The following is a 27,761-nucleotide window of genomic DNA, read 5'->3' on the forward strand; positions in this document are numbered from 1 at the left end:
TCTTGCTAGTATCTTATTTAAATTTTTTGTATCAATATTCATTAGGGAACTTAATCTATAATTTCTCTCTCTCTCTCTTTTTTTTTCTCTTTCTGGTTTAGGTATCAGCACTGTATTTGGGTCATAAAAGGAATTTGGTAGGGCTCCATCTATTTTACCAAATAGTTTATACAGTATTAGAACTCATTGTTCTTTAAATGTTTGGTAGAATTCATCTGTGAACCCATCTGGTCTTGACGATTTTTTCTCAGGGAGCTTACTTATGGTTTGTTCAATTTCTTTTTCTACGATGGGATTATTTAGGCATTATACTTCCTCATTTGTTATTCTGGGAAATTTATATTTTTGTAAATATTCAGCTATTTCACTTAGATTCTCAAGTTTACTTCCACATAATTGGGCAAAATACTTTCTAATAATTGCTTTAATTTTATCTTTATCACAGAAAAGGTTACAGGTATAATTTTCCAATGTAGGTTGTAAACTGTTTAAGCTTATCGAATCTCTTGTAATTTCTATGTCCTGTTTACCCTTTTATATTCCTATTGAGTCTTGTGTTTGAATGTTAAATTTCCTATTCAGTTCTGGTCTTTTTATCAGGAATGCTTGAATTCACTTTTTTTCAGATTTGATACTGGTAATTTGGTTTTCTTTCTTTTTAAAATCAAATTAACCCATGGTATGTGTATATACATACATACATACATACATATACATGTATATATATATATATATATATATATATATCTTTTTCATGGGAACAGCTCCTACTTTTATTTATTAGTTCTGTTGTTTTAATTAAAATTTTATGAATCCCTCCTTTGATTTTTCATGATTTCTAATATAGTGTTTAAGTGGGGATTAAAATTTTTTTAGCTTTTTAAAAAGAGTTGTGTGTCCAATTGATTGATCTGATCTTTTTTATTTAATTGATGTAAGCAATTAAAGATACAATTTCCCCCCTAACTACTGGATGAGCTGCTTTCCATAAATTTTGGTATGTTGTCACTCTCTTCAATGAATTTATTAATGGTTTCTATGATTTGTTCTTTGACCCATTTATTCTTTAAGATTAGATCATTTAGTTTCAAATTAATTTTTAATCTATGAACATACAACCCTTCGTTGAATGTAATTTTTATTGAATTATGATCTGAAGAGGATAAATTTTATATATATTTTTTGCTTTTCTGTATTTGGTTGGGAATTTTTTTTATATCCTAGTACATGGTTAACATTTGTACAGATGCCATATACCACTGAAATAAAGCTATATTCTATTTTATTTCCATTCAGTTTTCTTCAGAGGTCTCTTATATCTAACTTTTCTAAAATTCTATTCATTTCCTTAACTCCTTTTTTGTTTATTTTTGGTAAGATCTATCTAGTTCTTAAAGGGGCAAGTTGAAGCCTTCCACTAGTATAGTTTTACTTTCTATTTCCTCCTGTACCTTATTTACCTTTTCCTTTAAGAATCTGGATAGTATAGGGGCAGCTAGGTGGCCCAGTGGATAAAACACTGGCCCTGGATTCAGGAGGGTCTAAGTTCAATTCCGGCCTCAGATACTTGACACTTACTAGCTGTGTGACCCTGAGCAAGTCACTTAACCCTCATTGACCCACAAAGCAAACAAAAACAAACAAAAAACCCCAAGAAGTTTGGATACTATACGATCTGGTGCATGTGTGTTTAGTATTGATATTACTTTTAGCAAAATTAGTTTCCCTGATAGTTTACTTATCTTTTTTTGCTTTTACATTGTGTAATATCATAATTGCTCCCCCTGCTTTTTCTCCCCACATCAGCAGAAGCATAAAAAAAATTTCTCCAGCCCTTTTATTTTTGCTCGATGTGTCTCTCTGCTTCAGGTGCATTTCTTATAAAGAACATATTATAGGATTCTTGTTTTTAATTCACTCTGCTATCTACTTCTGGGAGTATGGGATACTTCATTACATTCACATTCACAATCATGGTTACTAATACTATTACTAACTAAATATTGTTGCTAACTAATAATTCCCTCCATCTTATTCTTCCCCTGTTTATACTTTTCTCTATCTCTCCTTTCACCCTGTCCCTCCTCACCAGTATTTTGCTTCTGACCATGACCTCTCCCAATCCATCCTCCCTACCATCAGCCCCTGTTTTTTATATTCCTCCCCTCCTACTTCCCTATAGGGAATGATAAAATTCTATACCCAACTAAATGTGTATGTTATTCCTTCTTTGAGACAAATCTGATGAGAGTTGGGTTCAAGCACTGCACACCCCCATCTTCCACTGTAAAAGCCCTTTTGCACTTTTTTACGTGAGAAAATGTACCCTATTCTACCTCTCCCTCTCTCCTTTTTTCAGTGCATGCCTTTTTCTTCCTCCTTAATTTTATTTATTTTTTTGGATATCATCCCTTCATAGTCAACTTACACTCATATCATCTAAGCATAGTCCTAACTACCCTGATAAAGAAAAAGTTCTTAAGAGTCGCCAAGTATCATTTTCCCATGTAGGTTGTAAACTGGTTAATCTTATTGAATCTCTTGTGATTTCTCTGTCTTGTTTCCCTTTTTATGCTTCTCTTGAGTCTTGTGTTTGAATGTTAAATTTCCTATTCAGCTCTGGTCTTTTCATCAGGAATGCTTGAAACTCCTCAATTTCATTAAATATCTATTTTTCTCCTGAAGAAAATTCAATATTCAATTTAGTTGGGTAGGTGACTCTTGCTTTTAATCTTAGCTCCTTTGCTTTTTGGAATATCATATTCCAAAGTCCTCCAATATCATATCAAGTCCTCCAATCCTTTAATGTAGAAGCTACGAAATCTTCTGTTATCCTGATTGTTGCTCAATGATATTTAAATTATTACTATTTGGCTGCTTGCAATATTTTCTTTTTGACCTAGGAGCTCTAGAATTTGGCTATAATATTCATAGGAGTTTGTATTTGGGGATCTCTTTCAGAAAGAGATTGGTGGATTCTGTCAATTTCTACTTTACCCTCAGATTCTAGAATACCAAGGCAGTTTTTCTTGATAACTTATTGAAATATGTCTTGCATGAATTGTTGTTGGAGTTGTGAACTGATTGATCCATTCTGAAAGTATATCCAAAGTGCAATCACACTGTGCATACCCTTTAGTCCAGCAATACCACTACAAATTCTGTATTCCAAAGAGATCATAAAAAAGGAAAAAGGACCTACATATACAAAAATATTTGTAGCACCTTTTTTTATGGTGGTGAAGAAGTGGAAATTGAAGGGATGTCCATCAAGTGGAGAGTGCTTCCACAAGTTGTCTCAAATGACTATAATGGAGTACTACTCTGGTATAAGAAATTATGAGCTGATATATTTCAGAAAAATCTGGAAATATTTACATGAACTGATACCAAATAAAGTGAGCAGAACCAGGAGAACATTGTACCTAGTAGCAGCAGTATTATGTGATGATCAACTTTGATCGACAACTCTTCTCAGTAGTACAATGATCCAAGACATTTCCAAAAGAGTCATGATGGAAAATTCTATCTATATCTGAAGAAAGAACTGATGGAGTCTGAATGCATATCAAAGCATGCTATTTTCACTTTATTTTTTTCCTTTTGAAAACTATAGATTTTTTTGCAAACTGTTTCTTATTCACAACATGACTAATATGGAAATAGGTTTTACATGGTTCCATATATAACCTATATCAAATTGCTTACCATCTTCGGGTGGGGGGATAAAGGATAGAAGGGAGAAAGCTTGGAACTCAAAATTATATAAAAATTAATGTTAAAATTTTCCTTTACATGTAATTGGAAAAATAAAATACTACCCCCAAAAATGAAGGATGAACAATAGCAACAACACATTACCCAGACCTTAGATTTTCAAAATTTCTTTTTTATATTTGCTATTAGTTTCATGTATTTTTATTGCTTTCTAGCTATTTTTAATTGAATGTTGAATTCACCACTCTGTTGTTGCATTGGCAAAATATTGAGAATTACACATTTCCAGGGAAGCTAAGTGGCACAACTGATAGAGCACTGGCCCTGAAGTCAGGAGGACCTGAGTTCAAACCTGGCCTCAGACACTTGACACTTACTAGTTCTGTGACCCTGGGCAAGTCACTTAACCCTCATTGCCCTGCAAAAATAAAAAAGAAAAAGAAAGAAAGAAATATACATTTACCCACAAGAATTTATTTGATTGCATTAAAAAAAAAAGAAATATGATTCCTAGGCTCTTTTTTTGATGATGGCTTTCAGGTAGTCTAATAAATCTAATTCTTAAATTATCTCTCCTTGTTCTACTTCCCAGATCAGTTGTTTTTCCAATGAGATTTTTTTGCATTTTCTTCTATTTTTTTCATTCTTTTGATTTTGTTTTATTATTTCTTGATTTTCTGTGGAATCATCAGCTTCCACTTCTCCAACTCTAATTTTCAAGAAATTTTTTTCAGTGACCTTTTGTATCTCCTTTTCTATTTGGCCACTTTAACTTTTTTTTTTTGTTGGGGTGGAATGTTTTTAAGTAATAAACATTTTAATTTATAGTTTTGAGTTCCAATTTTTCTCTCTCCTTCCCTCCCTCCCCTCTCCCCTTCCTGAGGTGCAAGCAATCAGATATGGGTTATACATATATGATTATGTAAAACATTAGCATATTAGTAATTTTGTACAAGAAAATAAATGAAAGAAAGTGAAAAAGAACATGCTTCAATCTATATTCCATCAATATCAGTTTTTTCTTTGGAGATGGATAGAATGTTTCATCAGTAGCCCTTTGGGATTGTCTTGGATCATTGTATTGTTGAGAATAATTCTTCATCAAACAATATTGCTTTCTCTGTGCACAACATTCTCTTGGTTCTGCTCACTTCATATACATCCATTCATACAAGTCTTTCAAGGCTTTTCTGAAATTCATTCTGCTTGTCATTTCTTATAGCACAATCACCATCATATACCATAGCATGTTTAGCCATTCCCCAATTGATAGTTATTCCTTTGATTTCCAATTCTTAGCCACCACAAAAAGAGCTTCTAGAAATATTTTTGTAGAAATAGGTCTTTTCTCTTTTGGGGGATATCTTTGGTATATAAACCCAGCAGCAGTGTTTTACTTCTTAAGGAGTTCTTTTCTTCTATGAATTTTCCCCCTGTTTGTTCAATTCTACCTTTTAATGAATTCTTCTCTTCAGTGGATTTTTGTGCCTCTTATAACATTTGGCCTATTGTGTTTTTTAAGATCTTATTTTCTTCAGTATTTTTGTGCCTCCTTTACCAAGCTGTTTACTCTTTCTTGCATCACTTTTATTTCTTTTCTTCATTTTCCCCCTGTTTCTTATTTGATTTTTTAAAATCCTTTTTTTTTAATCTCTTCCATGGCCTGAGACTATTTGAGGCTCTGAATGTAGCTACTTTGATTTCAATGTCTTTCTGAGTTTGTGTTTTGATCTTTCCTGTCACCATAGTAACTTTCTAGGTCATGTTCTTTTTATATATATATTTGCTCATTTTCTAGCCTTTTTCTTGACTTTTAACTTTATGTTAAAGTTGGGCTCTGCTCCGTGGTGGATTGGGCACTGTCGCAAGCTTCAGGTTTTTTATGCTACTGTGTTCAGAGGTAGTAATGTGGGTCTCTAAGTTTCAGTTCTTCCAAGGTGGTATGATCTAAGGAGAAGTGTGGTCACTGCTTTCCTGGCCTGTGGTCTGATCTGTGAGATACCACAAGCACTCTTTTCTGCTTTGGAATTGTGACTAATAATTGTTGCTTCTGCTTGTTCTCATCCTCATCCTAACACTGCAACCCAGAATTGCAAATGTGTAATGAAATAGAATCCTGTACCCAATGCCATCAGAGGGTCTCATGTAATCTCTATTTGACTAGTTTAATGACTTCCTTATTATCTATGGGCTGAGAGTTATAGAAATTGCCACCAGTGCCACCAATTCAGTAGTCACCAAGGTGTACTGCTAGTTTAGTGGGGCTCATTCTGGACCGGAGCAGCCTACCATGGACCGAACTCCACTCCCATACCTCTGAGACAGACCTTTCTTGCTGACCTCCTAAGTTTTCTTGGTCTGGAAAATTGCTTCATCCCATCCTTTTGTTGGTGCTGCCACTCCAGAATTCTTTTTGAGGCATTATTTTAATGTTATTTAGAAGGGAATTTGGGAGACCTCAGGTAAGTCCCTCACTTTACCCTACTATTTTGGCTCTTCCCCCTGACCTCTCTATAGACATCCTTCTGGATATATTTATTTTTAAAAATAGTAATTTAAAAATCCCACTAGCTGCACCTATATATTATTTTAAACCATTACACAATGAAATAATTATGTAACATTTAGTTACAAAATAATGTATTAAAATTATGTGACTACCTTTTAAAAGGTCGAACCAAATCCAGGTTTTTGTTGAATAGAGAAAATGGAGTTTGAGATGGGAGAAGGAATAACTTAGCCTGCCAAATGAAAATTTAGTCCCAAAGTCATTAGGAGCATTGTGCTAAGGCCATGACATTAGAGTAGATGTGGGCAAGAACTTCTTCCCTGGACCCTTTCCAAATTATATATGTGATCAGAGACTCCTTTTGGTCCACCATTGTGTCCTCATGGGTGATCTTTCAAATAAAAATAATAGTCCTTCTAGTAGACTTTATTCAGTGACTCCATCTTCTTTCTTTTTCTTTTTCTTCCTATCTTTGGAAAGTATGCTTGGGACCCATGCAAATTCTCCCTCAAATTTCTCCCAGAGGCGGGGCAGCTAGGTGGCACAGTGGATAGAGCACAGGTCCTGGAGTCAGGAGTACCTGAGTTCAAATCCGGCCTCAGACACTTAACACTTACTAGCTGTGTGACCCTGGGCAAGTCACGTAACCCCAATTGCCTCACTAAAAAACAAACCAAAAAAAAAAATTTCTCCCAGAGGAGATGGGCATGGGGATATTGTGCTTTTCCTCTCAACTCCAGCAGCAATGGCAACTGCACACACTTGACAGCAAGAACATATGCTTGCCTAAATAAGTATAAGAGTGGATCTCAAGTCCATTGCTTCATCTTCTGCTTTGAGTTTGTTTCACTAAGAACAGCAATCCTGAGTTGGGTATTTCTTACCTTGGTTACAAGCTTGTGTATTTGAGAGGTTGAGGTCTTCTTGATATATGTGCTAGTTACCTACCAGAAAGTGATTTCAACAACTTCTCAAGAGGAGAAAGTGGATAATGCCAGGATAATATTAAACACTAGGAAACCTCAAGCCATGCAGTGACCTAACAGGTGATATAGACTTATAAGTTGTAGACAGGATGGGTCAGAAACTGTCAACAGGTACACAAGTATCCTGAGAGACTTAGCTGCCAGAAGAATATAATAGGAGTAATAGACATCATCTTTAATGGGTTTTGCATTTAATGGAAATAGCTTAAAAGAAATAAATAACTGTCCTATAATCAGTCTACTTTGTGCAATAGAAGGGACTCTCAGTCTCTTTTATGCAGATCTTCAATATGAGTCAAACCTATTCTTTGCTTTAGAGTTTTTTTTTTCAGAATTCTACCCTAATCTGAAGATATTGTTGTTGTTCTAAAGGAGACCATGACATCCAGGTGATATCATGACTTGCAGTGATTTGGATTTAAGTGAGGGAAGACTGTGCAAGGTCACCAACCTCACTCTTTCCTCCAGAGCCATCTGGGTCCAGGGGCAAAATATACAGCAAGACAACTGGAGATGGCCCCAGATGCTTGAGGCAATCAAGGTTAAGTGACTTGCCCAGGACCACACATCTAGTAAGTGTCTGAGGTGATATTTGAAATAAGGTCATCACAACTTCAGGGCCAATGCTCTATCTACTACACCACCTACCTGACTCTGGTTTGAAGGCTAAAGGAGAATGTGAGAGAAAAGCCAGCTATCCTTTCTTTGGGATCAGGCTGCCCTTGGACTGAATACCTTCCATAGGAGTCCAGAATCAAGAATCCTCTGTAGGAAGGACCTCACTCCTTCAACCTCAGGTCATGGGTAATTAATCACATCATAAATATTATGTTCCATTATGTGAATGCTTTTCCTCATATAATTTGTATAATGTAAAATATTTGCTAATTGTATTAATTGTATTTCTATTAGTTTTGAATATATCAATAATTCCTGAGTGACATTTAGTGAAAAAATACATTTTAAGTGGCAATTATATCTAGGACAGAACAATGTGAGATTATGAATTCTCTATTGGATAAAGCTGTTATTAATTCTCTAATTTTTAGAGCAAAAAGAAAAGGATCTAATTGGGGAAGAAAGAGTAGAGGGAATTGTACATTTTATCTGGGAATAACAAGTACTGATCGATGAATGAGTATTTGGTATACTGGAAAAGAATAGAAAGTGTATCCTTATAATTTTGCTAGGGGAATAAGAGTTCTAAAATCAACATAAAATCCAGGAAATCAAAGAGGATGACCTAGCAAGCTCCCAACCACTTATGCTTTAAAAAGATATTTCTATGTACACATTGACTAAACCAAGAAGACAAATTTAGGAGAGGAGATAATTATTTTGTTTTACCAAGAGAGAGGGAGACAGAACATTATTTTAACATTTTATGCAATGTACAATTGGAGTAGAGACATGAACTAATGAATTTTAGAACTCTCTAAAATATTAAATGGGACTTCAGTGACTTGGATCATTGTGATTACTGATATGAAGCTTAGTAGGGGATTCCTGAGTGAAATAAGAGGAAAAAAAAACTACTCTAAATGAAAAAAAAATCATCTTACTAGAGGCAAAGTAAAGGAATTATCACTAAAATAAGAACAGAAAATTTAGTTATGCTTAATTAAGAGTAAACTATTGCAAGACACTTTGGAAACTAACTTAAGAAACAATGAAAAAGAATTGCACTAATAGTTTCAAAGAAATAGGCCTGAGTTGTTTGTTCTGTGTAGCTTTTCTTCTAAGATATCAGAATCATTTTTTTTTTTTTCAGAATTAGGACTTCAGAGCCGAGAGCTACTTGAATAGGACATAATCCTTTGAATCAGTTAGCAAAAACAAGAATGGAGGTTTACAGCTTTGGTTTCCTTGTCTGAAAAGCAAAATACCTACTTCACAGAGTTTGTTGTGAGGTAAGTGCCTTTTTAAGTATTAAAATGATACACAAGTATGATTAATGATTACAATGGCATATGTATGTATAAGTAGATGACTGGACAGAGAAGGAAAGGGTGTTTTAAAATAATAGGTAATAAGTAATGGACTAAATCTGTCTATGGTATGATCACTTAAGAAGCTTTGGGGAATTGCTTTCCATATCTAGTCATACCTGGATTTGCTGAACCATATTTCTCAGTTGCACCAGGAATTCTTTTGCTTCTTTGGCTCTATCTGATAATCCATTCAGAGCCTGGGAGAGCTGGCTCTGCAAAGAGAAAGAGAAAATACAGCACTTGGAATCACATAAAATAAATATTAAGCAAACTAAATCAAACTTCCTAAATTTGTTCAGGAGAATGAGGTCGTTTCAATCAAAAGTTCCCCCTCTTCCAACCAAGGAGCTTTCCCTCTTGCAAGGATTTTAGAGAGATTATCCTGAGATTGTATTGCAAAGTGCAGAGTACCAAAGGTATCTTGATATCTCATTCCTAAGAGGGCTTGACCCACCAACCATTCAGGTTTATTTGGTGGTCACTTTTAATATATAGTTATGAAGAAAACAACATACACAATGACTATAATGTAAATGGAAAGAACAACCACAAAACAAATGAAAGTAAATGTTGCAAAATTCGAAAGAACAAGCTTGGCCCCAAAGAAGAGATATGAAAAAAAAAACATTCTCCCTCACTTTTTTCAGAGTTGAAGGTTCCAAAACTATGGAACACTGCATATATTATCAATTTTTTGATGTATTACTCTGTTTGGCTGATGTTTTTATCTCTCTTAGAATTCTTCATTATATGGGATCACTCAGAGGAAAAAGTGGAATTGATATGGGGTCTGGGAGAGTTTAGGTTATATAAAAATAAAATCTATCAATATAATTATTTTTAAAATCTAGCCATTGCATCCAAAAAAGAAAAAGAGACCTATTTGTACAAAAATATTTCTAGCAGCTCTTGTTCTAGTGGCTAAGAATTAGAAATCAAAGGAATGCCCATCAATTGGGGAATGCCTGAACAAGCTGTGGTATATGATTGTAATGGGATATTATTGTGCCATAAGAAATGATAAGCAGGATGATTTCAGAAAGGCCTGGAAGGATTTACATGAACTGATGCAGAGTGAAGTGAGGAGAACCAGGAGAATGTTGTGCACAAGTGACAGCAATATTGTTTGATGAACAATAGTGAATAACTGAGCTCTTCTCAGCAATAAAATGATCCAAGACAATCAATCCCAAAGGACTAATGATAAAGCATACTATCTACCCTCAAAGAAAGAACTGGTATTGATTGAACACAGATTGAAATATGCTATTTTTCACTTTCTTCCCTTTTTTTCTTTTATTTGAGTCTTCTTACACAAAATGACTAATATGGTAATGTTTTACATAACCAATCACACATATATAGCCTATATCTCCCTCAGGAGATTGCTTTCTCCCTCAGGTGAGGGGGAAGGAAAGGAAGGAGAGAAAAAAATTTGGAATTCAAAACTTTAAATAAAAATGTTTCTTTTTTAAAAAATCTAGTCATTGTCTTACCATCACCTGAACAAAGGTACACAGAATTTTAGAACTGGAAGAAACTTCAGCAACCTCCTAATTCAAACCATACCCCAAAAGGAATTGTGGTTATAACATATTGAACAAGAGATTATTCTGTCTTTGCTTGAAAATGTCTAATGAGTGATAATCTACTACCTCTTAAGGCAGCCTTCTCTACTTCTGGGTAGGTCTTATTGCTAGGAAATTTTTCCTGATATTTAAAAAATAATTCAAGTAACTTTATTTTCCAAAATTCCATCTTGAAATCAAGGAATACATTTTAAATTTCCCTCTTTGCAACTTCTACTCATGACCAACCTTCAAATACTGAAGATAGCTATCATGTTTCTCCAAGTCTTATCTTCTCCAGGCTAAATATATATTAGTATATTCATTGAATACAGTAATGGCATGAACTCAGGGCTCTTCAATGTCCTGGTTACTCCTCTCCTGACTCTCTCAAGTCTTCCTTAAACTGGGGCACTTAGAACTGAAAATAGATCTCTACGTGTAGTCTGACCAGGACAGAGAACAAAAGTATTATAACCACCTTATTCCTGGAAGCTCTTTTCTTAATGTAGCACAAGCTGCATTTTTGGCACTTATAGCTAAATGCTGACATATTAAGCATTTGGTCTACTTAACCCCTCAGATTTCTTTAAAAAAAAAAACTTGTCTAACCATGCCTTCAAAAATATAGTCATCTGATCATTTCCCTTTTGATTCAATATAAATTTCTTCACCATTGTCTGCAAAGACTTCTATAAACTACCTATACCTTTCTTGTCTGTTGTAATATTGTATATTCCTTTGGACAGGGCACCAACCTCTCTGACTGTCTGACCTATGTCTTATCACTGGACTCTGATGACTCTGGAGGAGAGAGTGAGGCTGACAACTTTGTACAGCCCTACCTCACTTAAATCTAATTCACTTGCAAGTCAAGACATCACTCTCCTTCTTCCCTCCCTTTCTCCCTCTTCTCTTTCTGTACACATGGGGAAGCATATCTTTATACATGTGGGTGCATATATATATATATATATATGTATATATATATATTGATTGCTGAAGCCTCACAAGGTATCTTGGAGTTTGAGGAGTAGATTTTTTTCTTTCCTACTTATTTGTTCTATCATTAAAAAAAACTAACTTGTTTGTCCCATGTAGTCTCATTTATGATTTCTTGAAATATGGCTCTAGAAAACCAGGCTTTGATAAAGTCCATTTGGATTCAAATGGAGCTACTTGATCATGCCTTAAATCCAAATCACTCTGGCTGTCACTGAATGGCCAATAATAGGTCCAAGACTCACTTGGTCATTATTTGGGTTTTTATGGCTTAGAGTCACTCTAAATAGCAATTGCTTCTTTTCTGGTCAGAAATCCTAAGGGTCTTCTCCTCCCCAATTTTTTTTTTCTTGGAGTAGGAAAAGTAGGCCATCTTTTGCCTCATTTCTTACTTATCCTTAAATCACTGAATGGCCTCAGACAAATTAAAACCCTGGGACAGACCTTAGCTTAAAAAGGCCAAGGACTCCCGCTCTATTTGGGGTCATCTCCAGTCACATTGACCTATGTTTTGCCACTGGATCCAGATGACCTTTGAGGAGAGAGTGAGGCTGATGACTTTGCCAGCCCTGCCTCACTTAAATCCAATTCACTTGCAAGTCAAGACATTGTCTTGATATCATTGGTCTTCTTTGAGAACAAAGGACAAACAACAATACCTTACTTTGTTGTAATCTTGTACAACCAGCTTTTTTTTTTTTATAAAAGTATTTTATAATTTTCCAGTTACACATAGAGATAGTTTTCAACATTTGTTTATATAAGATTTCCAATTTCCAATTTTTCTCTTTCCCTCCCCCTTCCCCAAGACAGCAAGCAATCTGATATAGGTTATATATGTACAATCACATTAAACATATTTCTGCATTAGTCATGCTGTGCAAGAAGAATCAGAGCATCAATCAATCAATCAATCTGCATCTAGATTCCATAGTTCTGTTTTTCTGAACTTGGAGAGCATTTTCCATCATGAGTCCTTTGGAACTATCTTGGACCATTGTATTACTGAGAAAAGTCAAGTCTATCACAGTTGATCAACACACAATATTGTTGATACTGTGTACAATGTTCTCCTGGTTCTGCTCATCTCAGCATCCATTCATGTAAGTCCTTCCAGGTTTCTCTGAAATCCACCTGCTCATTGTTTCTTACAACACAATAGTATTCCATTGCATTCATATACCACAATTTGTTTAGCCATTCCCCAATTTATGGGCATCCCCTCAATTTCCAATTCCTTGACACCACAAAAAGAGAAGCTATAAATATTTTGTACATGTGGTCCTTTCCCCTTTTTATGATCTCTTTGGGAAAAGGACCTAATAATGGTATTGCTGGGTCAAAGGGTATACACAGCTTTATAGCCCTTTGGGCATACATAGTTCCAAATTGTTCTCCAAAATGGTTGGATCAGTTCACAGCTCCACCAACAATGCATTAGTGTTCCCATTTTTCCATAGCTTCTCCAACATTTATTATTTTCCTTTTTTGTCATATTAGCCAATCTGACAGGTGTCAGGTGGTACCTCAGAGTTGTTTTAATTTGCATTTCTCTAATCAATAGTGATTTAGAGCATTTTTTCATATGGGAATAGATAGCTTTGATTTCTTCATCAGAAAACTGCCTGTTCGCATCCTTTGACCATTTCTCAATTGGGGAATGACCTGGATTCTTATAAATATGATTTAGTTACTGATATATTTTAGAAATGAGGCCTTTATCAGAAATACTGGCTATAAAAATTGTTTCCCAGCTTTCTGCCTCCCTTCTAATTTTGGATGCATTGCTTCTGTTGTACAACCAGTTTATGCAGTGAATTTTTAAAAATAACCCAGGTGTTGTTCATAATATTTGTATTTCTTTCTTGCTCTAACATAATTTCTTCCACTTTCATTGTTTCTTAATTTCCACTCCCTTCAATTGCTGATCACCATCAACTTTCTTTTGCATCATTTAGATTAAGAGAAAGAAGTGTATGAGATGATGGTGTGGCCAAAAGCACTCTCAACCTACTTTAGGGTTAGGTATAACAGGTGGAATGGATTTAGGCATTTTAATATTGTTAATAGAGGGATTGATAGTTCTATTTTAAGATGAAATATGGAGCTCATAGGTCATTGAACAGCTAACAAAAAGGAGATCACTCAGTTATAATGGAAAACAGGAAAAGGATATTAGAAAGGATAAAGTAGCACTTATCTTAAATGGATAACACCACACACAGAGAGAAACAGACACACACATGTACATTCTTCTTTATGAAAATGAATCTGGTTAGCAAAGTATGGTGACTCATAGGGATTCAGCATATCCACCAAGTTTTGTCCTCCTAAGGAAGCCTACCTTGAAAAATGACTGAGGCAGCTAGATGGCGCAGTGGATAGAGCACTGGCCCTGGAGTCAGGAGTACCTGAGTTCAAATCCGGCCTCAGACACTTAACACTTACTAGCTGTGTGACCCTGGGCAAGTCACTTAACCCCAATTGCCTCACTTAAAAAAACAACAACAACAAAAAAGAAAAAAAATGACCATTTATTATTGAGTATTTGGACCTCACCATCAACAGGGAGTTGGTTTGTTTGTATATAGTTTACGCAAGATATTGTGCAATTTGAGAGCACCTTAGGTGAACATGTAGATCTCTGGCATCATACTAATTGCATCAAAGCTGTTGTTTTGGTTGTTTGTCCTTCATTCTCAAAGAGAACCATGACAGATATCAAGACTTGCAATGAGTTGGATTTAAGTGAGGAAGGGTTATACAAAATCATCAGCCTTACTTTCTCCTCCAGAGCTATCTGGGTCCAGCAGAATGATATAATTTCAGGAAAACAGGAGATGACCTCAGATGTTTAAGGCAGTTGAGATTAAATGACTTGGCCCAGGTTACACAGGTAGTAAATGTCTGAGGACAGATTTGAACTCAGGACCTCCCAACTCCAGGGCACTATCCACTGCACCTCCTAGCTGCCCCAATTGCATCAAAGCAGAGAATACTAGAAAGCCTATTCAGTGAAAGTCACAGCAACTACCATATGCATTAATTTTTCAGGCTTGTAAATACAGAAAGCAGCATGAATAATGCTTTGATGTACTCAACTGAATCAATGCTTTACCCTGGATGAACATCACTCTCTGCTCTGAATTTCTTTCCTTTACTATGTTTAAGTAAACCTACTTTTAAAACTGGTAGATGGATTATGAGTACTTCATTTCCTTATAGTTTTATATCTAAAGTAGGAGGCTGGCCTGAATTGTTTCTTGCCCATAAAATAAAAGTTATTCTTAGAACTTCAAGGGGGCAGCAAATTTTTAAAACTATGAAAATTAATAAAATAGCAATTATATGGAGGAATTGGTTACATGACTTGAATACAGGGAATTCCTTTCTACTACTGTTGGAAGAATGACATATTACATGCTTCTTGCACAATCAGAAGAAGCTTCAAGAAATCCTTGGGAAGATGGTGGAGTAAAACTAGGAAACTGCTTGAGCTCTCCCAAATTTCTCTCAGAAACAACATTAAATTAAGCCTCTCAATAAATTCTGGAACTGTAAAACCTGCAAAAAAGATGGAATAAAACAATATTCCAACTTAAGATATCCTAGAAGATCTTCAGGAAAGTTATGTTTCATCTGGGTAAAAGGAGAGCACAGCTTAGTGTAGGGGGTGTCTGGGCGAGCCAGCAAAAGGTTCTTAGTCACATCACAGATCATCAGGTGAGGACCTAAAATCCTAGCTCAGCAAGCTAATGGCACAGAAGGCCAGTTGTGAAGCCTCCAGTCCCAATGCTGCTGATGCCTCAGAGCAGAAAGCTGGTGACTTGACTGGAGTCATTCCCTAATTGAGAAATGGTTAAAGGATATGAACAGGCAGTTTTCAGATGATACAAATACTAGCTAGCAAAATAGAGTTCCTACTATCAAGGGACTTGTTTTCTAGTGGATGAAAATAACACTTAAAGAGCAGCTGGAAAGTTGGAAGGGGAAAGGTGTTAAAGTTGGGGAAAGGAGGGTGAGGAGGAGGTAGAAAACTCCAGGGAGATAAGCACAGAGCACAATGTAAGGAGCAGGTAACAGCTGTTAAAGTCTTGTATAACAGGTATTGGAATGGTTTCAGACTAATTGAATCATAGGTGTGGCAATGGTTTGATCCTTCACTAGGGAATCCTGGTAGTTTTAGTGTTCACAGCCCTGGAAGTGATTGAAGCTATCATGATTCTCAGGGTTGCAAGAGCCTTTTAAATACTCTGAGACAGGGTAGCTGTCACTCTGTTTGACAAAGGAATATGTGACAAATGATAGAATAAGATAGCATAGAGAGAGGCAGACAAGCAGTCTGCCTGAGAGAAAGGACAGTTGTAGAGGCTGACTGCAATGGAACATGAAAGGAACAGCTAGCTGTGACAGATTTAGCAGGAACACTATGGCAGACATCTTGACAATGTATGTTGATACCTCTGGAGCTTCCCCTGTTTGTTGTTTCACCTTCTAAAGGAATCTTGTAGAGGAGCATGGTTTAGCTGTTTCTAATGGACTGCTAGAATTCGTGAAGTGTTGTAAATCCCCTTTATTTTACACCTGCCACAAATGGTGGGAATTTTACCAAGAAGAGTAAAAATAAGGAATTTTAAAAGAGATGACAGTCCATCTGACCCTATATTCCCTCAAATATTCACAAATAAACAAGTTCTATATCTGAGCCTTAATGTACAAATTCCCTTTAAACTCTATTAGAAAAGATGACAAAAGTGGAAATTTGTTAGTGTTGGGGGGCAGGGGGGTAATGGAAGGCAAGCCCAGTAATATGTTGTAGGTGGAGATGAAAATTATTGTGACCTTTGAGGATAGCAATTCAGAATTTAAAAAGTGACTAAAATGTCTCAATTCTAGGTGAATATACCACTGAGACCAAATATAAAAAGAAAAGCCTCATATATAACAAAATACAGCAGTACTTTTTTTGTACTAGCAAGGAACTAGAAACAAAGTAAATGTCTATTAATTGGTGAATGACTAAACAACTTGTGGTACGTGATCATAATACAGTATTCTTTCTCTGGAAGAAACTAAAAATAGATGAATACAGAGAAGTATGGGAATACTTGTATGCATTTATGCAGAGTGAAGTAAGTAGAATCATTAAAACTATATATAATAGTTATATATACATATATTATGATTTTATCAATAATCACTGTACATTATAGAAATAATTAATGGTTTTAATATACATAATTGTGGTGTTTCATTCTTAGGAAAATTCTAGAACAGATCAATAGTGAGATGGTTAGTAAACTCATGGAAAGAGAAAAAGAGATTACAGAGAGCCAGCATAGTCCATCAGACAAGTCCTGACTCTCTTCATTCCTTTTTTCCAAACAATCACTACACTGGTTGATGAGGTGAATACTGTGGAAATCATTTAGATTTTAGCAAAGGTTTTCCACTACCACGGTGGTAGAGAAGATTCAATTCAATCATAATACAATCAGATAAATTCAGAACTGGAAGAATAGTTGGTAATGACTCAATAGCAATGTGGCAAGAGGTCTTAAGTAGAGTTCTCCAGGGATCTCTGATTGGCCTTGTGATGTTGAATATTTTCATAAATGTAGGCATTATATGCTCATGAAATTTGAAGATGGCACAAAACTAAGGGGAATAGCTAACACAGAGTAAGAATCTAAAAGGATCTTGAAAACATTGGAATGAATCAATTCAGAGAAATTCAGTAGGGACTAAAATAAAATCCTGCACTTGAACACAGAAAAATCAGCTTCACAAGTACATTAGAAAGCAGTTGTTCTGAAAAAAAGATTTGGGAATTTGAATGGACTTCAAGCTAAATAAGTAAACAACTTGATGTTGCAGCCAAAAAGATAATTCAATCTTGGGTTGCATTAAGGGAAAAGCTTCAAGCAATGAGGAGATGATAGTTCCATTGTACTCGGTCCTCATCACACCTCATTTGGAGTATTGTACTCATTTCTGAGCACCTGGTTTAAAAAGGACATTGATAAGCTGGAGATTGTCCAGAATAAGACAACCTGGAAGGTGAAGTGATTTAAATACATGATCCCTTGAAGGAATTGCACATATTTAGCCTATAGAAGACTAAAGGGGAAATGATAGATGTCTTCAAATATTTAAAAGATTGTCATGGGGGCTAAACACTAGATTTTCTGTTTAGCCCAAGAGGACATATTCAGATGCAACAGGTGGAAGTTTCAAAGAGGCAAATTTAAGCTTGATGTCAGGAAACACTTCCTAGCAATCAGCGCTGTCCAAAACCAGAATGGGCAGTCTTGAGATTACTAGATTCCACTACCTTGGAAGTCTTCAAGAAGGAGCTAGACAATCAGTTGTTAGGTATATTGTACTAGAGATTCTTTCTTTGTATAATTTGGATTAGATGGCTCCTTCAGTTCATTTTAATACTTAAATTCTGTAATTCTATAATAAGAGACTTCTAAAGTGTTCTTGATGAAAAGAAATTAGATAGATCCTATGAAATACAAACACAGGAAACAAGAGAAAATCAAACAAATGTATATTTGAACAAATTGACCCAGCTAAATAATAAATGCTTATAGTCTAATAGAGGGGAAAGAGACAAATGTTTCTTCAGAATCTATCTTCAAGGATGGCAGAAGGAGCAAGAGAAGATATATTCAGGATTTGGGTATAGTTTTGTTGTTTTAAAAGCAGCAAGAGAAAGAATACATTAGGGAAGATCTGAGGAAGAAGAGAGAAGATCTTAATATCTCGCATAATTGAGGTACTCATTTGAAGATGAACACCGCTGAAGAAAGTCTCCCAACGATGTTGATTAGTTACATTATAAAGTTAAGTCAACCAACACCAACTGGTTCTTCATTGTAGCAAAGTATGTAATTCTTTTATCTTCTTCTGGATCACTTTGTTGTGGTAGAGGAGATTATGTAGCTCAATGAAACTATGAGTTATTACCCAAGGTGGACAGATTATAGTAGAGAGTGCTGACAAAAAGGTGATCCACTGGAGAAAAAAATGGTAAAACACTCCGGTATCTTTGCCAAGAAAACCCCATGGATAGTATTAAAATGATAAAAGAAATTACATCAGATGATGAGTCCCTCATGTCAAAGGGTGTGCAATACACTACTAGGGAAGAGTGGAGGATGACTACAAGTAGCTCCAATATTAATGAAGTTTTGATGATTAAAAATGTGAGAGACATGGTATCTGGGTAATTTAATTGTTTTATTAATATGTCTGGCAGGCTATTCATAAAATGGGGTCTATGGCTATCTTTCTCAGACCAAAAACCCCTTAGGTCTGGTTCAAATAACTTTCCCACTGTAGGAGGTCTATCACATAGCACACAAATCTGATTGGTTAGCATTATTCAAATTTAATTGGTTGATATGATTTGGAGGTTGGTTATATTAAAATGAAGTCCAAGGAGGACATCAGAGAAAGGGATGCAAGACCCCCACACAAGATGATCAGGGCAAAATCCTTTCATCTAGGTGTGGTGTAGTCTCATCAGTAAAGTCCTTCATCTTATCCACACAAAAGAATCTGTCCCCACCCAAAATTCCTTTTGTTAGCTTTGGGTTTGGGTTGGGTTTGGCCCAGATGAAATTTGATGAAATCTCTCAAGGAGGCCTTGTCTTTGGGTAGAGGGAAAAGAGAACTCAAAAGGGGAGATCTCTGGGTCCCCAAAGATATTGATTATTAATAATTATTTCTCACAAAAGTGGCTGGGTCAAAGTCAAAAGGAAGCTCAGTTGTAGATACCTCTGGTGACAAAAGGAAAGTTTGGTGCTGTAAAGATCAATATTTCATAAGAAACTGAACTTTCTATGAACCAAGGTAAGATAGGGCAGCTGGGTGGTACAGTGAATAGAGCTCTGAGCCTAGTGTCAGGAAAACTTAAAATATGACCTCAGACACTTACTAGCTCTGTGGGGGCAAGTCATGTAACCCGGTTTGCCTCAGTTTCCTCATCTGTAAAATGAGGTGGAGAAGGAAATGGCAAATCACTCCAGTGTCTTTGTCAAGAAAACTCCAAATAGGGTCATGATGAGTCAGACACAACTGAAAATTACTGAATGATTTGGATGACATAAAACAAGAGATAGAACAACATCTTGCGTGTGAGTGAATTTAAATGGACAGGGAAGGGTGAATTTAATTCAGGTTATTACTATATATACTACTGTGGGTAAGAATCCCTTAGAAGAAACAGAGTAGCTCTGATAGTCAATAAAATGATGAGAAAAGCAGTACTTGGGTATAATATCAAAAATGACAGAATTATACGTGTTTAAATCCAAGGCAAACTGAAAACATCACTGTAATACAAGTGTATGGTACAATTACTGATGCTGAAGAGGCCAAAATTGATCAGTTCTATGAAGAGCTACAACATCTTCTACAAATAACACACAAAAAAATATACCACATTCATCCTAAGGGGATTGGAATGCTAAAGCAGGAAATCAAAATATAATGAGAATAATGATGCAGGAAAGACTAATAGAGTTCTGGCAAGATAACTCATTAGTCATAGCAAACACTCTTTTTCAAAAACCCAAATGGCAGTTCTACACATTGACATCACCAAATGATCAATATCAAAATAAGATTGATTATATGCTTTGAAGCCAAAGGTAGGGAAACTATGCAGTCATTTAAAGCAAGATTTGGAGCTGACTGTGGCTTAGATCATGAATTTCTTATGCAAAATTCAGACATAAATTGAAGAAAGTAAGGAAAATCATGCTGTACTGACAAACAAAATCCCTTATGAATATGAATTGGAAGTAATGAATACATTTAAGAGATTAAATTTGATAGAGTGCCTGAAGAACTATGGACAAAGGTTTACAATATTCTACAGGAAGCAGCAACAAAAAACATTCCAAAGAAAAAGAACAAGAAAGCAAAATATGACAAGGCTCTACAAATAGCAGAGAAAGAAAGGAAGGAAATGGTAATGAAATGCAGAATTCCAGAACATAGCAAGAAGAGAAAAGGTTTCCTTAAATGAGCAATGCAAAGAAATAGAAGAAAACAATAGAATGGGAAAGACAAGAGATTTCTTCAAGAAAGTTAGAGATATCAAGGGGACATTTAATGCAAAAATGGGCATGATAAAAGACAAAAATGGTAGAGATTTAACAGAAGCAGAGGAGATTAATAAGAGATAGAAAGAATACACACAAAAAAAACTATATAAGAAAGATCTTAACATCACTGAGAACCATGATGCTGTGGTTACTGATCTAGAGCCAGACATTCTGGAGAATGAAGTCAAGTGGATTTTAGGAAGCATTGATAACAATAAGGCTACTGGAACTGATAGAATTCTAGCTGAGCTATTTAAAATCCTAAAAGATGGTGCTGTTTACCACGCTGCACTCAGTGTGCCAGCAAATTTGGAAAACCCAATAGTTGCCACTAGATTGGAAAAGGTTAGTTTAAATCACAATCTTAAAAAGGGCAACTGCCAAAGAACGTTCAAATTACTAAACAATTGTGCTCATTTCACATGCCAACAAGGTCAGGCTTAAGATTCTGCAAGCTAGACTTCAACAATATGTGAACCAAGAAACAGCAAATGAGCAGGCTGGTTTTCAAAGTGGCAGAGGAACTAGAGACCAAATTGCCAACATTTGATGTATTATGGAGAATGCAAGGGAGTTTCAGGGGAGAAAAACTACTTCTACTTCATTGACTATACAAAAGCCTTTGACTGTGTAGATCACAATAAGATTTAGGAAGTCCTCAAAGAGATAGTAGTACCAGATCATCTTAGTTGTCTCCTGAGTCCGTATGTGGGTCAAAAGCAACAGTTACAATCAAACATGGAACAACTGATTAGTTTAAGATTGGAAAAGGAATACAACAAGGCTGAATATTTTCAACATTTATTTAATTTACATGCAGAATACATTAAGCAAAGTGCCAGCTTGGATGAATCAAAAGCCAGAATTAAAGTTTCTGGGAGAAATATAGAAAATCTCAGATATGCAGGTTATACCACTCTGAAAGCAGAAAGTGAAGAAGAATTAAGAAGAATCTTGATGATGGTGAAAGAAAAAGTCTAAGAGCTGGCTTAAAGCTTAACGTTTAAAAAAACAACACAAACACAAACAAAAAGATCTTGGCAACTGGTCTCATCGATTTCTGGCAAATAGAGGGAGGAGAAATGGAAGCAGTATCAGATTTTATATTCTTGGGCTCAAAGATCACTACAGACAGCAATTGAAGCCATAAAATTAAAAGATTCTTGCTCCTTGGAGGGGAAACTATGGAAAACTGGACAGCATACTAAAAAGCAGACATCACCTTCCTGACAAACATCCATGTAGTCAAAGCTATTGTAAAGAATTAATTGTTCTTTGAAGTTTTTATGACCCCATCTTTTGGCTAGAATTTGAAAGAAAAACCTTGGCGTGCACTGGCCTGGGGCTCCACAAACTGCACGGTGCTCCACCCACTGGTTGTAGCCATTACCATGGCGCTGGCACCTCACGTCACCACTCGATGCCTACATGGGCCTGGCAAAATGATAATGATTGGAAGCCTAGTGAGGGCAGTCATGTGACTGTCAGAGCGGCCAGCCAATTGGCTGTGTGGGGGTGCTGAGAGAAGGGAGTTTTTTGTGTTGTTTTTTTTTTTTCTGGCATTCTAGCTGGAAGCTGGAAGGCACTGGAAGAGGCTGCAGTGTATTCTCATCTGATTCCTGGGCGGTGGTGTTTTTTTCAGGTTGTATAATTTCCCTTTCCCCATTTTATTTCCTTTCCCTTGATCCTACTGATCCTGTTTGTGTTTGGTTTTTTTAAGTTCATTCTTGTTAAAATAAATCCTGTTCTGTTTTGAGGGAGGCTTCCAGTCTCCTTCCTTGCCCCAATATTGCAGGGAGCCGCTTAGCTAACACTCACCAATTAAAAATTGGTCCCCACACTATAGTTTTTGCAGTAGCAATATATGACTGTGAGAGTTGGAAAACTGAACACTACCGAATTGACATTTTTGAATTGTAGTGCTGGAGAATACTTTTGAGAGACTTGGACAGCAAGGAGATCAAATCAGTCAATACTTAAATTAAGAAGCTTAAATACTTTAGCTACATTAGAAGATAAGACTCATTGGAAAGATCCTGATTTTGGGAGGGATGAAAGATAAAAGAAAAAGGGGACAGTGAAGGATGAGAGGGATAGTGTCATGGAAATAATGAACAGGAACTTGGATAGACTTCAAGAGATAGTGGCATACAAAAGGGCCTCATGAGTCTTATCTTCTATGGGTCATGAAGAGTCAAACATGACTGAGTAACTGAACAACAAAACAATTTTTTTATATCTCAGTTTTGGATATGAGTTTGTCTTTCTGCTAAACATTTTCCCCTTTCCAAACTTCCTTATTATTGATGAGGGCACTACCATCTTCCCACTCCCTTAGGCTCACAACCTAGATATCATCCTCAATTTCTCCCTATATCTCACCTTCCATATGCAATTTGTTGTCATGGTCTGTTGATTTCATCTTTGCAACTTCTCTTGAATATGCCCTCTTCTCTCCTCTGACACTATCATCACCCTGGTGCAATTATTCTTGGACTATTGTAATAAACTACTGGTTGGTCTACCTGCCACAAGTCTAGTCTTCACTCTAATCTATCCACCATTCAGCTACCAAAGTGATTTTCCTAAAGTGCAGATCCACTCATGTCACCTCTCCACTCAATAAAATCCAGTGGATCCCTATCACCTTCAGGATCAAATATAATATCCTCAATTTGCTATTCAAAGTTCTCCATAAAAAAAGATCACCCTACTTTTCTTTTCTCATTACATCTTATTCATTGAAATACAGCCTTTGATCCAGTGACACTGACCTTCTTGCTCTTTCGCAAACAACAAACTCCATCTCTTTAGTTTGGGCATTTTCTCTTTCTGACCCCCATGCCTGGAATGGCTTCCTTCAAATCCCCAGTAAAATCCCATCTTCTACAAGAAGCCTTTTTCAACCCCACTTATTTCTAGTGGCTTCTCTCTGTTAATTATTTCCTATTTATCCTGTATATTGCTTGTTTGTTGATATTTGTTTGCTTGTTTCCTCTCTTAGATTATGAGCTTCTTGAAGACATATTCTGTCTTTTTGCCTCCAATTATATTCTCAGAATTTAGGGCAGTGTCTGGCACATAGTAGGTGTTTACTAAGTGCTTATTGACTGACTGATTTCCTGACTTTCTATCTCCTTAATTGATTCTCTCACTCCCCACAGAAGCCATTCAACATTTCTTTTCTCTTTAAGCTTCTCATCCTTTTCTCAGACAAGGACTCTTACTGGAAAAATTGAGACCACTTGATACGAGTTCCTTCTTTCATTCTCTTCATCACAGAATTCCTTGGTATCATCTTGCATTCTAGCTCTGAACAAGGTCCTTTTTTGCCAAGGCCAACTTCTTTACATGCACACTTTACAAGATCCCATCTTCTCCTCTCTTCTGAAGTATATTGCATCTTCAATTATCCTTACCTCTCTTTTGAATCTTCAATCTATCCTATCTATTCCTTCCTTCTCTACTGTCTTTTTGTTCTCCCCTAATCCTCTTCTCAATTTGCCCCACAAACTCCAGTTATTCCACCCTTACTTGATATCTTTGGTCACCACCCTCTTCTCCTACTTCACTTTTCTTCCCTCACAATCTCAATTAATTTAACTTCAAACTGTCTGCAATCCTTTAATTCTTTGCCCTACTCTCCCATTGTTACTTATCATTTTCCAATCCCAATCTTGGTGTTATTATTCTCATTACACATTTTCTCCATTCTTGTTCCTGTGCTGTGAAGCTCAGATGAAGGAAGTTAAAAAAAAAAAAACGTACTCTCCGCTTCTGCTACAAATTTATGATGCCCAATCTCAACTGACACCAAAATGTTACATGTTAATGTAACATTTTCTTTGTTGTTTTTGTTTTTTGGTTGTTTTCCAGTCATGTCTAATTTTTCCTGACACCATTTGTGGTTTTCTTGACAGAAATGTTGGACTGGTTTTCCGTTTCCTTCTATAATTTCTTTTATATATGAGGAAACTGAGACAACAGGGTTAAGTGATTGCCCAGGGTCACACAGCTAGTGTCTGAGGCTACATTTTATAATTGAGGAAACTGTGGTAGAGACTTATCAAGGGTTATCCAGCTAGTAAGTGTCTCATATTTTTCCTGACTTCAGACCCAACATTTTATCTACTGTACCACCCTATAATAATCCCTCAGCATTATTCCCTAGAACCTCAAAGGGAAATTTTCTTCTAAGGATCTAACCTATCATTGAAATTCAAGTTGGTAGACAAAACCTAGAATGGGTGCTCCAAAGGTAGATGCCATCTTGGAATGATCCTACTGAAAATGAGCTTTACTGTTAAGTCTCTAATTATATCTAACAATAAATATTTATAAAGTGCATATTCTGTGCAAGCTACTTTGGTTCTGGGGGTGTCAAATAAAAAATGAAATTATCCTTGCCCTAAAGGACATTGAAACAACATGTAAATCTGAAAACTTATGCAAAATGAGAACAGTATAAATTGTTTGGGGGAGGGTGCAAGTAGCTAAGGGACAGGATAGGTATGGAAAATCTTCTTGTAGAAGGTACAATTTGCACAGTTTTGAAGGAGATAAATTCTAGAAATGGGGAAAATGGCAGTGTAAAGACCCAAAGTAGGAAGTAGAGTATCATGTGTAAGAAAACATTTTGACTGGACTATAGGATGAAAGAAATGGCATGTATAATCAGATTTGAGACAGGGCTTTAAAAGCTAAAGAGCCTAGATTTGAAACTAGATTGATTAAGGAGCTCTTAATGTTAACTGAGATAGGTCATACTGGTATTTTAACAAAATTCATTTAGAAGCTATATAAAAGATGAATTGGAGAGGGAAAAGACTTGATGCAGGAAGACTGCAAGGAGGAGTTTAAGAGACTGACCAAGTGAGATGTGAGAAGGTCCTGAACTAGGCTGGTTATACATGTTAATAGAGAGAAGAGGACGAATGCAAGTATTATAGTGAAGGTAGAAAAAACAGCATTTGGCAGCTGAATAAATATGTGGGATAAAGGAGAATGAGTGGCAAAGATAGGGCTGAGGTTGTTTACTTGGGCATTTTAATTTTAAATCAAAAACAAAATAATCTTAAAAGCTTCAAATTCTAAATGGCCTAATGTTTTTGCAGTTTTTAAAAGGTGTACCCCACCTTTCTTTTATCTGAGAAAAATGTATATAATCTTAAAGATAGAAAGCCAAAGTTCATTGTTATTTCTTCCTTATGTCTTCCTTAATATATTCCTTTTCCCTATCTTTTCCCCCTGACAACCAACAAAACAACCACAACCACACCCAGGCCATAGTGTTCTAATACACTGGGTTTCTCTTATTTGACTCTCCAAAACATTAAGATTGTGAAGGATCACAATTGCCCTTTATAATTGTTCAAATGAAATCACCTGTCTAGGTTTCTCTTTTGTATGTAGAAGTTCATGCTCAAAGAAGCAGTTCAAAATAGTGTGGAGACCTGGCCTCAGAGCTAAGAAAGACTGGATTCAAGCCCATGGCACATGGCACTATTAAGTTGTAGGGAAGGTGTCAACCAGCAGTGATAAAAGAAGATTCTTATAGGCAGCTCCCTATGCCAATGACAACACTAATCCAGACACTATCACCTATTTCTATTCAACTTTGGTCTCTTCATGAGAAATGCTTGACAGGTTTCTGTTGTATTAAAAGTTCATTACAGGGGGCAGCTAGATGGTGCAGTGGATAGAGCACCGGCCCTGGAGTCAGGAGTACCTGAGTTCAAATCTGGCCTCAGACACTTAACACTTACTAGCTGTGTGGCCCTGGGCAAGTCACTTAACCCCAATTGCCTCACTAAAAAAAAAAAGTTCATTACATCCCTCAACCCTGGTATGATTTTACTCAGTTTTGCCTGTTTCATTGGCAACTTCCCTTCATCTAATTTTTTTTTCTTTCTTTTCATCCACTAGTTCTTACTGGAACTTGTTTTTTCCTTGATTACACAGCCTCCCTGGCCACCCTTTCCAGTACTAGCTGCACATCGACTCCTTGGCTCAAGCTGGGGGTGTTGGAATACTACTTGATGCCCATTGCCACTTCCAGGTTCACTACTTTGAGAACCCTCTGCTCTCTTCTCTTTCATCACTCTTGCTTTGAAATTCATGCTATGCATGTTTACTACCCAATCAAAAGTGGTAGCTTTTGTCAACAGACTGCCTGATTGCCACCCTTCCTTCCTCAATGAATATGATACCTGGCTTACAATTTTTCTCTTCTCCCCAACTCTTGCCATATAGATTTTTCCTCAAATATCCTAACCCCTGAGTTCCTCAATCTACTCACCTTCCATGAACTACTCCTCTGCCCAGTCTCAGGCACAAAGATACTCACCTCCTTGATCTTGGCATCATATGCAAATGAACAACCTCTATGTTCAAGAATTAAGAAATCCCTTTATCGACCATAATCAACTATAATCTATTGGTTTTTGATCTCTTCCTCTGTCTCCCCTTGCATAACCCTATTCTTCATCCACACTATGACCTCCAATCCCTGGACCCTTCAATTCTTTCCCAGCCCATCTACTCTGTACTAGACAGTCTCTCCTCTTTTCTTCTATTGAATTCCTTATTATATTGTCATTTGTGACTAGTCAAGACTCCTACCATTCATCTTCTTTGTTCCTACCCACATGCTGTTGACTGAAGGTAGAGAAAATCATGCAACCATACACTGACTTAGTTGACTACAGATTTATATTACATTATCTCAACTGGGACCTCCCTGCTACTAGATAATCCTACTGTACCTCCCTCATCAACTCACTATGTCACTCTCTACAGCAGCTCTTTCTCTTTTTTATTCTGAATTTAAGAAATAAAACAAGCATTTCCATAAGATGATAGAATTG

General features: G+C 36.2%; 1 protein-coding gene across 3 annotated transcripts in view; it reads right to left on the reverse strand.

The window, feature by feature from the left end:
- TRIM9 (tripartite motif containing 9) overlaps positions 1–27,761 on the reverse strand; it is a 143,099-nt gene that overhangs the window by 81,239 nt on the left and 34,099 nt on the right. For all 3 annotated transcript variants that reach the window (XM_043981957.1, XM_043981956.1, XM_043981955.1), the window contains exon 2: positions 9,320–9,415. In XM_043981957.1, the coding sequence (XP_043837892.1) occupies positions 9,320–9,415 (96 nt within the window). The remainder of the gene's footprint in view (positions 1–9,319; positions 9,416–27,761) is intronic.

Source organism: Dromiciops gliroides, chromosome 2 (assembly GCF_019393635.1).
Source record: "Dromiciops gliroides isolate mDroGli1 chromosome 2, mDroGli1.pri, whole genome shotgun sequence".
NCBI lineage: Eukaryota > Metazoa > Chordata > Mammalia > Microbiotheria > Microbiotheriidae > Dromiciops > Dromiciops gliroides.